Source organism: Mycotypha africana (assembly GCF_025528875.1).
Source record: "Mycotypha africana strain NRRL 2978 chromosome Unknown BDF20scaffold_2, whole genome shotgun sequence".
NCBI classification, from domain to species: Eukaryota; Fungi; Mucoromycota; class Mucoromycetes; order Mucorales; family Mycotyphaceae; genus Mycotypha; species Mycotypha africana.
Window position 1 is genome coordinate 120,607 of NW_026515726.1, and position 11,323 is coordinate 131,929.

General features: G+C 35.9%; 3 protein-coding genes across 3 annotated transcripts; 2 read left to right on the plus strand and 1 right to left on the minus strand.

The window, feature by feature from the left end:
* Positions 1-451: 451 nt before the first annotated feature.
* Positions 452-1,881, minus strand: BDF20DRAFT_815283 (ATPase GET3; the record flags this gene model as incomplete). Its single annotated transcript, XM_053077066.1, has 6 exons — positions 452-636; positions 707-845; positions 905-1,254; positions 1,341-1,383; positions 1,484-1,647; positions 1,773-1,881. 6 exons carry the CDS (start codon positions 1,879-1,881, stop codon positions 452-454), a joined length of 990 nt encoding a protein of 329 aa, XP_052938640.1.
* Positions 1,882-3,370: 1,489 nt separating this feature from the next.
* BDF20DRAFT_255001 (uncharacterized protein) lies at positions 3,371-4,610 on the plus strand. The gene is made up of 3 exons (XM_053075012.1): positions 3,371-3,636; positions 3,698-4,149; positions 4,209-4,610. The coding sequence occupies exons 1-3, from the start codon at positions 3,619-3,621 to the stop codon at positions 4,453-4,455; spliced, it is 717 nt and encodes a 238-aa protein (XP_052938641.1). The 5' UTR covers positions 3,371-3,618; the 3' UTR covers positions 4,456-4,610.
* Positions 4,611-6,869: 2,259 nt separating this feature from the next.
* On the plus strand, positions 6,870-11,184 carry BDF20DRAFT_849164 (uncharacterized protein). The gene is made up of 7 exons (XM_053079894.1): positions 6,870-7,328; positions 7,462-7,677; positions 7,760-7,993; positions 8,076-8,285; positions 8,360-9,644; positions 9,707-10,678; positions 10,764-11,184. The coding sequence occupies exons 1-7, from the start codon at positions 7,170-7,172 to the stop codon at positions 10,802-10,804; spliced, it is 3,117 nt and encodes a 1,038-aa protein (XP_052938642.1). The 5' UTR covers positions 6,870-7,169; the 3' UTR covers positions 10,805-11,184.
* The last annotated feature ends 139 nt before the right edge of the window (positions 11,185-11,323 follow it).

Consider the following 11,323-nt stretch of genomic DNA (forward strand, 5'->3'; position numbering starts at 1 on the left):
TTGGATAAGAGCGCATAGGCATGCGAAGTTTCTTTAGATTTATCGTCTGCTGTGAATTTCTTTGGCATGATAGTATATGTAAGTCGTTGAAGGTTTAAACAGTAATAGCTCTAGTTTAAAAATGAAGGATTATCAAAAGAACTGCCAAGAAGTTCTGTGGAAGCTAATCTTCTGTAACCTTGCGATATGTCGGTATTAGTAGCTTCGGGATGATCACTTGAAATAAAAATAATTTCATATACTACTTGGGGTTCGATGCCTGGGTAACTTTCAAGGTACGGCAACAGTTTCAAACATCAACAAAAAGAAAAAGCAACGTGTAACCAACTGTAGCAGGAAAATATATCATAATTGAGGTACATTAAAGTAGTTTGCTGGTTGACAATAAGTCCTTTCAATAATTACTACTTTTCCGCTTTAGACATGCGCAGATAATTGGGATCGATTTTTATTATTTCTTTTCTTCAAAGGGTTCAACTAACATTTTTGAGAATTCCTTGATATCTTCAACACCACGGACTTCCTTTGTTAATAAAGGCATACGAACAATATGGAAATCTTCATAAAGATCATAAATTTGGTCCAAATATTTTTGCTGCATCTTGTGACGAACAGTGCAATGTTCACAGTTAGAGCCTACATTTGTGCGTTATTTTGATTTGAGTTAATTACCCTACAACAAAATGAAAAAATGATTTGCACTTACCTTCTTTAGGGAATAATAATTGATTGACAACGATATTATGTGTGTCAATATGATAAGATGTCAATTCTTGAATCATACGTTCGGTTTCATATAAGGACAAGAATTCAGAAATACAAACGCAAACAAAAGTAGTGGTATCCTAAAATATGCCATTTTAATAACCGTCATCCATCGCACAGTAGTCTTCATTCTACTTACGGGATCCTTAAATTGATTATTCACTTCTGTAATAACTGCACGCATTTCTTCCAATTTGGCAAACATATCTTCTTGATTGGCGTTCATACCCATCATACCAGACACTTGTTGCACCATAGGTCCAAAACGGCTACTTAATCCGCTAATCTTAGCCAAAGCTTTTTCCAATACAGTAGGGAAGGATAAGAAACGCAGAGTATGACCAGTGGGAGCAGTATCAAAAACAACGACAGAATAGGACATAGTCTTGACTTGCTTCATCACTTCAGCAAAACCCATAGCTTCATCAACACCAGGGATGGCATAGGCTAAATCTTGCATCATACCACTCATAGGGTTGTTTTGATCAGCTATTCACGAATAGGCAAGTCAATTGTTGGTTAAATAATGTTGGATTATTGTACTCATTGAAGCCTATCTTTAACATTTTACTTACATTGTTCGACCATTTCTTGAATGCTGGAAGTAGGATCGATTTCCTAAGGTCGGTTTCCCCATAAAAAGGAAGGAAATATATGAGATTTCTTTTTTAATTATTCTTCTTCTACGTAGTTACACTGCATGGTTCTCAATCGTTACCATTGCATAGAGATTGTTGAAGCCATTGACAAGTGTTGCTTCTTTGGAAAACTTTTGGCCGAACGCGTCAGAGAGATTGTGAGCGGGATCGGTAGATATCAACAACACAGATTCACGAACTTTGGAGAGCTGAACAGCCAAAGAACAGGATGTAGTTGTTTTACCTGTTTGTTAAAAGTAGTATAATCACATAGAGATGAACGATGTTGAATATTTAGAGAAAGTTGCAATTCAATCAGCACTCCATCTTATTTTGAAAAAAGGTTCCCTGATCTGTTCGTGTACTTACCAACACCACCTTTACCACCAACAAAAATCCAATGAAGAGAATTTTGATCTAAAATGTTTTGAAGGGTAGGCTCAAGAGGAGCGAGATCATCATCAGACAAATCGGCCATTGTGTCGTTTTCACGTTTCTTTATTTTTGAATAGAAATGGAAAGAACAATCACCTCAAAAAAGTGCTTCTCAGTTAAGCTGTCTAATACAGTATTTTTTACTTCTATTTCAGACAATGTTGTTATTTTTATGGACGAACAAAAACATATTTTTAAATATTTAAATTAAATTATTTGGATGAAATAGAAAAATTAGACAAAAAATCCTCAAAGACGAATTGGAATTTGTGCTTGTGACCTGTAATGATCGGATAAACACTTCATGTAATCGAATACTGTCGTGAGCAGTACCTCCAATAGCTTGATTTAGTATGTGTAAATTATAACATATAAGTAAGAATATTATAGCCATTATGTTCAGCTATTTTAACAAATGTGCTTCGAACTTATGTTATTCGATATGATTACTGAGTTTATTTGACACACTCACTTCTTTCAACTGTTTTGGTATATTAACCGAAGAACAATCGAAAGGAGATACACATCCGTATCAGCAAAAAAACCTGAACCGTCACAAATTGGTGTTGTGGTATGTCTATAACAACTTTGATCTATTTTTGTTGTCTATTCTCTCTTTCCCTCATTTTACAAAGCCATGTTTAAATCGATTATTCTTGATAAAAAGCGTCAGGTTTTTGAAAACCGTAAAGCAGATGCTTTTGAAGGTAAAAAAAAAGTCAAATTATTATCAAACAACGAGTTTAGATTTACAGTATGTATCTCTAGATGCTATATGTGTTGACTGTAAAAAACAAGGTAACTTCACCAAAGACTATTTCAAATGTGATTTTTACAAAACATCCTCTGCTGATAGTTAGAATATTAAAAACCAAAATATTAAAAGAAATTAGACAAGTTATACACATTTGAATTTGTAGTTGGCTCTAGCTGAGGCAAAAAAAGAAGTCAGAGCTTTGATGTAAAGAAACAGAAAAAGAGAGCCAGGATAGAAGAATTTGCAGTAAATGTAGACATCCAGGCCATTCATCCGCACATTCCAAGGGGACTGAAGTTTTCAATCAGCATTTAGCTGACAATTACCAAGCCTTTACTAGAAGAATTCTGTTTGATAAGTGTGTTTTTGATGACAGAGATAGCCTTAAGGAAAAAATAATTGAAGACTCATCAACTGTCCGTTATTTGGTATTTAAAACAAGAATATTCATAAACCATTACGTTTTGGAAAACTCGGAATATGTTGCCCCAAAGTGTCTGTTCACGCATAACTTTTGGTATACAGTGTTTAAAATAACCAATGGGGCAAACTGTCAAAAGCACATGAGCACTTCCAAATGGGTTTATAGAAGCCTACAACAACTTTAAAACCAATTATCCGTCATTTACACGTTCCAAACCCTTGTACCAGGTACCAGCCAGTGCATTTCTGAAGCCTGTACGGAGATCGCTACTTCCTGCCTCAACAATGTTGCTGAAAATTTTGAACAAAGGCTTGTATATTTTTTGAAGTTCAAGTTGCAAATGATGTTTGTGGTACGTTGAGACTAGAGCGATGTATTATGCCTTCTAAGAACTCAATTAATCTGTACGTATTATAGTCAATGGACCCATCACTGGTCCATAATATTGTAATTCGTTTCTGTTATCAAGAGATTTGTTGTGGAGAGCCCCAATGGCCAAAAAGCAATTACCTCACTGACAACATCAAACTAACAATTACAAATTACTGCCAACCTTGGAAGAAACAATTTTTTTTTTTTTTTTTTTTTAGTTTTACAGAATGCAAGAAGAGTTTAGCGTAAGTTTGATTTCTAAAACTATGTACTCTCATATTTCTTGTATTAACTAAAATGATATAGTCATTACCTTCTTCATTGATTCGTGAAGTTGTGAACCTTTTTTGCTATCAAGAAATTGTTGGAGGAGAACCATCATGGCCAGCGAGCATTCACCTCACGGAAGAGGTAAAATCAAACATTATCGCCTTTTGTCAACCTTGGAAGCAAAGAATGGGGAAAAGGATAAACTTGACTACTCTTAGTGTAAACCCTGGTTGCTTTGTCCCCTTTTTATTTCTGATCAATGATGAGCTGGAGAAAGAACATGCTGCCCACAAATCCTACGATGTAAGAAGACTCCCTTTACCAAGATTATTTTCTGTGCTGCCAACTGCCTCTATACGATGGCGATTTGTCACTGTGAGCGTGAGCGCTCTCTCTTGTTTTACAAGGCAGAAGCTATCTCGTGGTTATCAAGATCAACTAGAGCTGTTTTATCGTATTTTTAGATTCCAGTCATTGCGTTATAGAAAGTAGGTGCAAAACATACAGCTGTATATACTCATTGTACTAATATTCGTTGTAATAATAGTCTCTCATCATTTATTCCAAATGGAAGCAACACAGTGCGTTTTGGCAACATAATGAGAACCGATGGCTTCTCAATAGACTTTCTATTCTACAAAAGACGACATGGTACCCTTGAATCTACATACAAAACTTTAGATTTATCTCTGGATGATTTCAGTAAATCTAAAGTCGAACAAACATACGTCCCTATATTTGTTGACTCTAATCGGAAAAGCGTTTTCAATGCTACTGTTGGTATTCAAGACTAGCGAATACAAAAATGTAGCATGAAGGAGTATTATCATTTGACAGGTCTACCAGCCTCTCTAAAAAATAGAAAGTAAAAAAAGAAGTGAAGGCATAAATCACGTTGAAAGCAATATCCTCTCCCAGGACCTCCAGTTTGTCAAAGCATCATGATTATGTCTCATACGTCATGTCAAATATCGATACTCTTTTGGAGTTCTACAGGTCAAGTAGCGCTAAAGATCGGTTTACGCTGTATCAAGGCAAGCAAAGGGCCATTCAGCTGATGATTAATATGTTGACGCACGGTACTTCAAAATATGATCGGTCAAGATGAAATCGTATAATAAGGGGAAAAAAAGGAGAAAGAAGCGGGAGAAGAATACTAGACAGAAGAAGGAGCATGATATTCTGACCAGAAAGTAAATCAATAGTTTATTTTTGATCTACAATCAAATATGGCTGATGACTCTTTTTATGTAGGACTAGGAAATGGAAGGAAAGTCCCTTCGAACAACCCATGGACAAGGCTCCGCTTGTTGTTTTTGGGGCTGGTATGTTTGGGGAGGATAATATGAAGCTCGAAGATTTAAGTGTGGTGTTGTTGGCAGATTCTTTAAAGCAGTGAAAAGACGTGAAGCTGAAGGTGGCTTGATTGTTTTAACAATCAACGAATATAACACCTCAAAACTCTGCAGCCTCTGTCACTCTACTTTGCGTACTGTCGATACTAAAGGCTTTAAGGGAACAGGTGTTTTGTCATGCAAAGAATGCCAAACTGTCTGGCAGCGGGACGTTAACGCATCTTTGAATATGATGACAATATCGTTGTCAATTTGGTCAAACAAAGGAAGACCAACAGAATTTCAGCCTTATAAAAAAAGATCACCGTAGCAAACACGGCTTCTCGCAAGAGATTTAAATCATTACAGGTAAAAAATCTAAACATAAATTACTATTCGTCTCCAAACTAACATGTTGTCTAATTTTGATTCTTAATTTATCCACAAAAGGTAAAATACATATCTAAAAAATAGTTTCTATTTGTTCAAAAAAAACTAACATCGTCCAAATTTGAAGTAGAAATACTGTAATCGGACCTGAAATTGATGTTCAAAAATCTGATTGGTCAGTTTATATCTCCTTTATGTGTGTTTCGTAAAATCATTGCATTAACAGAAACGATGCATTGTGATAACTAAGAATTGAACACCAAATGTGGTCCATATCATTTGTTTAGAGCCACAATATGTATCACTATAGGCTTCAATTAAGAATGCTTCAGCTATATTTTTCTGTTTTTTCCTTCTTATACTTTATTTCTCAAACTTTTCAAGACATATAATGACATATTCTCTACGCGTTTGACATACAAGCTACTCGATAAAATCCCTTATAATAGGTGAGGTATGTTGATTCGGCCGTGTAATGATAGGCAATTTTCAATGTGTTCGTCCCCGTGCTTGGATAAAAATAGAAAAAGCTCAAGGTGACTGCTCGCTCAACTTTAAATAATTCATAAAAAAAAAGGTTTTGCGAAACATGTCCAATGATTGCTCACTTTAATTCAACGTTAATAATGAACAAGGGGGCTTACCTCTGATATAGGAAGTTGTGTTGGTGGCTGATAATAACTTTGAGCATTTTCGATTTTGACACTCAAATGAAAGAAGAGAATAACCATCCTCTGGTTATACCTTTATCACAGTTTGAAAACTAAAAAATGGTTATTCAGCATGTCTCAAGATTGAAAATGTTAACAAACAGTTTAATTTAATTTGCTGGGCAACAAAATGGCTATTGTATTCTTTCCAAAATCTGAATTATCAAACTAATATTCAAGCAAACTGGTGCCATGGAAGTAGCTAATTATCTACAGCCTTTTCTAATGGAGATAAATTGAGATAATCCAGCTTGTTCTTGTCAATTCGTGATATGTGTACTTAGTATAAACAGGAAAGACTGCCTTTTTCGGCATTGCGTTTAATGAATTAAGAATATTCTCTTGGTCTATAAAAGAGTTCATTGTACACGTGTATATAAATACCTAGGATCTCTTTTTCGATTATATTGCAAATGTACGATAGCATACCAAAAAAGACTCCTTCTCCAAGTAGCGTTTACTGTATAAATGTAGGTTTAGAAGCAGAATCAAAAAAAGAAAAGAAAAACTAGCTAAGTTGAGCTACCTTGAGAAAATAACAATATGCTATTAGGAAGGTTCGAAGTTCAATATATTGGTGACAGGGTAACATGTCTATTATAAACGTCAACCGTCAGGCATGGACACGATGACTAAAGAAACGCGAGATTTGAGATTGAAATATGCCGGCACAAATGCAAGCTCAGCGTTTAACTTATACTTTACAGAGCAAGTGAGCAAAATGGACGCACAATTTTCTTTTTTTTTTTTTTTTTCTATTCCATCTTTTTTTTCTTTTTTTCTTGTAAGCTCACTGTATACACCTAAATTTATATATATTTCTTAGATACCTTCATATATATCTTCTTTACTAAATCTTTCTGTATATATAAGAAAAAAAAAGTATTTAACCTATATATATAAATTTAGCGATATCCCCTCTTCAACAGGAAGTTTCTTTTTTCTTTTTTTTCGATATTTCTATATATACCAAATCACGATAACAATAGAAGATCCAATATACGATTTCCATTTATATAAACATAACAACCCACAAAGACGCAAGACAGCACATAAATCAACATTTAGTATATTATGACTTGTGCTATCTCATTCTGCTATGGAAAAACAGAGAAATTACCAAAGCCATTGACTTGTCAATTACTCGTTGAAGGCACAAACCTTACTTTAACCGGACATTTTGAAAATGTCATGGCTACTAGAACAGAGATTCTACATTCATACCCTGTAAAAGTAAGTGCCGTTCATTTTACTCTATGTCATTCTGACAATATAGCGTATAGTCCTATACCGTAAAAAACATTATTAACAAAAAATTTTTCTGTAAAATGTTTTTTTTTTTTTTTGTATACAATCACTATAATAGACTCAATTCAACCTCAAGATCCCCAGTCAAGATTGTACCAAAATAAGAGTAGAGTGTAAAAAAATTGCGAAGGAAACAAATACAGTTATTACTGTAACAGAGACACTTCCTCCTTCACCTTTTGTTTCCCAAAATTCAATTCATATTCATATATCTGGTATACCCGGCAGTGCAGAACTCGCAAGAGTTCGTACCTTAGTCATGTTAGACGAACAGGTAAGGAAAAGAAAAGGCTATTACAGCATTTGCTTTGAATCAAATGAAACGAAAACCTTACACACAGTGCTGGTTTCAACAGTCTCAATTAGACGTAGATACAGTATCCATTCCTTACAGATTACATAATTTAATATGTGGACGAAAACGATCAGGCCTTCAATCAATATTGGAGGAAACAGCTACATCTATTTACTTTCCTTCGCCATTCATATTTGAAGCAAATGAGAACTATGCACCTCCTATTTACATCACAGGGGAGAAAAATGATGTTGGTAGAGTAAAGGATATGTTGACTAAGCTTGCGTCGCAAAAGGTAAAATTTTCTTGTTCTTTTTTCTTATTTTTTCTCGACTACAAGTTTGGGCGACTCATGTACTTACAAACTCCATATTTAGGCTCAGTCAATGTATCATAAGGATGCTATTTTGCATCCAAGAAAGTTAGATTGGATGTTATTACATCGTCGGAATGAGTTGCGAAAGATTATGAGAGATAATGGATCATTCATCGCTTTTCCAAGAATGGGCACTGGAAGTAATCTGATTACGGTTTATGCTGAAAGTAGAGTGAATGCTGAACGTACTCTTCGTTCTCTTCACTTCTTGGTAAGTTGTAGTTGAAGAAAACACAAATTGGTATTCCTTAAAGTCTAGTGTGTAACACCTACTTTCTTTTACAGGCTTGTAGCATTTATGAAGCTTTTTTCTACTTCAACCGCGACAGTGTCATTTATGGGGTCGATACCACCCATAACTTTTTCAGCTCCATAGCAAATATCACAGCTCTTGTGTCCCAGTTATCTCAAATTTCTGGTGCTGAAGTTTCTTATAAAAGCGAGACGGGTTGTATTGAAGTTTACGGTACTGAACGCTCTGTTCGTAATGTTTACCAGCGATTGCATGACATGTCCTTCTTGAAAGTGTTCCATCAAAGCACTATCTTCAATGTCGAACTATCGAACGATCAACGGGAGTTCATTAGTGGAAAAAAGAGCGGAAAAGTCAACAAAATCATGAAGACATCTGGTGCAAAAATCAAGTTTGTGCCTTTCAGCGAATACAATTTCATTATCGAAGTCGAGAGCAACAACTTCAACAAAGCATTGGACGGACTAACATTATTACACGAGGAGCTACCTGCAGAGATTTCATTTTTTGTACCTGAGATGTACCACAAACGCATCATTGGCGTAGGTGGTAAGAATATTCAGCGCATTATGAAGAAGTATGGCGTCTATGTCAAATTCTCGAATGCGGAAGAATTTGCGGCTTTAGGTGGCTATTATGATAATGAGGATAATGTCGTAGCACGCACACCGATGAAAAATCAAATCAATCTTGAAAATTTGAAACATGCCGTAATGGATTTAATCAACCCTAAAGACAGAGATTGTGTTGAGCAAGTATTGACTGATATACCCTTTTGGATGCATCGAACCCTCATTCGTGATCACGCCAGTTTCTTAAAAGACATGACCAAGAAGACAAATACACATTTGATCTGGCCCGATGATGAGCTAGCGAGCGATACACTGACTTTGGTTGGTCCTGAGTCTCAAGTAAACGTAGCGGCACAAATGATCAGATCGATTATACCTGAAGAATATGATATCCGTTTACCCTATACATCCAAACTTCAATCTATTTTTGAAAGCGATGCTTATAAGGATGTAGTACAGTGCATTTCTAACGACTACAATATTTCAATTGAGCCCAAGAATAAGGAACAACAACACGCTGATTATAAAGAAGGCAGTGACTTCTTTATTGCGTTCAAATTAACCAAAGGGAACCTTGAGCGCCTTAATATTGCTTTGGACATCTATATTCGGTTTATGAGAAATCAACAAATTAACATATATGATGATAATCCTATAGCACGTATCCCGCCAGTTGTTCCCCTTAATAATATGTGTATGTTTCCTGCGTTCGATAACAAATTCCTTACTTCTGCAATGCCTTCAGGTAAGATCAGAAACAGACCAGATACGGAACTCGATTGTTTATACGCTTTTGTTTGTCCATAGATTTGGTTTCGCCAACGCCATCCTCTTCTTCTTCATTGTTAAATGATTTTCCACCAGCTCTATCGACTTTGAGCAATGGTTTGAGAAGCTATTCGTTGTTTGATTATCCTAGTGCAGCCACCAGTCCTACAAATCCATTAGAGGTACCATGGAGTCGTTTTAGAGACATTAATTCACCCAGAACGGCTGACAATATTCGTGCCATTTTTGATTCATCGGATCTTAAGCAACCTCCTCCACCTCCTCCGTCCATGTCTTTTGTCTCGCCGTTGGCTTTCCGAACAGGCCCAAATTCAGGCCCAAATACTCTTGATATATGGTCAAACGCACCGCCACCACAAGCACCCATGAATGGCTTTGTAGGTAGTCCACCCTTATCTGGCTTCGACACCAAGAACCAGTCTCTCTTGTATGCGGCTGAACAGACTTCTGCTTTGAATGGCAACAACGGGCTTTATCACCACCATTCATCTCTAGGTCTTAACAAGCCACCTGCGGAGTACAGTAGCAGTACATATGTTGCACCCACTTCATCCACGTCGACCGGCAGTAACAACAGTTCAATGCACTCTAGCCAATCGTTGCCAGATGTCATGTTGGACTCTTCGCCCAAACAGCCTCTCAACTTACCATTTAAACTGAACGGTAATAACCCCGCTACATCTAGTGTCGTAAGCAGTCAGAATACTGCTTCTTCTTTAATGCATTCTTCAGTATCTTCAACAACATCGGCAGCAGCCCATGGTTTGAATAAAGTCTTGTCACCCACAGCAATGCATTTTGGGCTAACAGCATCTACATCAACGACCACTAGCCTACCAACTACTGCAGCAGCTATCACGAAACCAGCAAGTGTTATAGCTACCACAAGGTCTCCACCGCCACCTCTCACCAATGGAAAAGAAAGTAATAAATCTTTAGAGTTTCCTGCTTTGTTTTCCATGAACCATTCTTCAACTGATGAAACTGTCCGTAAGTATGACTTGACCAAAAAAGGTACATGTGTTTTTTCTTCATTTAGTAACTTCTTTGTCCTTTTTTTCTCCTCTGACTATAGTCGTTCAAAATCTGTTGAATAATATGTCAATGAGTCAATGATATGCTTAAAGACAACAAACTTATTCAATAGCTAAAAAAAAACTTTAACAAGGAATGGATGAAAGGCTCTTTCTTTTTTGTTTCTATCATTCCTTTTTACCCTTTTCTTTTATACTTACATATATATATATATAACTATATATACTATTATTTCATCTTTTCTAGACAGTTTATCTCTTGGAAATTTTTTTTATACATGAAGTCGATGTAATTTTGTGTGTGATCATCTTAAGTAATTCATACTTGCTCAATACCTTTTTTCTACACATTTTACATTATATAGTAGTACACCTTAGTTTTTAGTCAAATATATTTTTCTTGAACCAACAACAGTATTATATCATGCAGGAACGATAAAATGAAGTGTGGTTATAACTCGCGGTAGTTGGAGTAGGGGCTTCTCAGACGTCATGACGGAAGCTTTATTTTTAAGGATGATGTTTGAAAAAGCATTTGAACTTCTAGAGAGTTGAAAAGGACATTTTTTAAAGCCTTTTTGTCTTTACCACATTAGCAAAG

Bases quoted from the DNA above. Each gene is read 5' to 3' on its own strand.
- BDF20DRAFT_849164 (XM_053079894.1), top strand. From the start codon at position 7,170: ATGACTTGTGCTATCTCATTCTGCTATGGAAAAACAGAGAAATTACCA. The intron at 7,678-7,759 runs GTAAGGAAAAGA...TGGTTTCAACAG, and splicing joins TAGTCATGTTAGACGAACAG to TCTCAATTAGACGTAGATAC. The intron at 10,679-10,763 runs GTAAGTATGACT...CTCTGACTATAG, and splicing joins TTCAACTGATGAAACTGTCC to TCGTTCAAAATCTGTTGAAT.
- BDF20DRAFT_255001 (XM_053075012.1), top strand. The intron at 4,150-4,208 runs GTAGGTGCAAAA...TTGTAATAATAG, and splicing joins CAGTCATTGCGTTATAGAAA to TCTCTCATCATTTATTCCAA.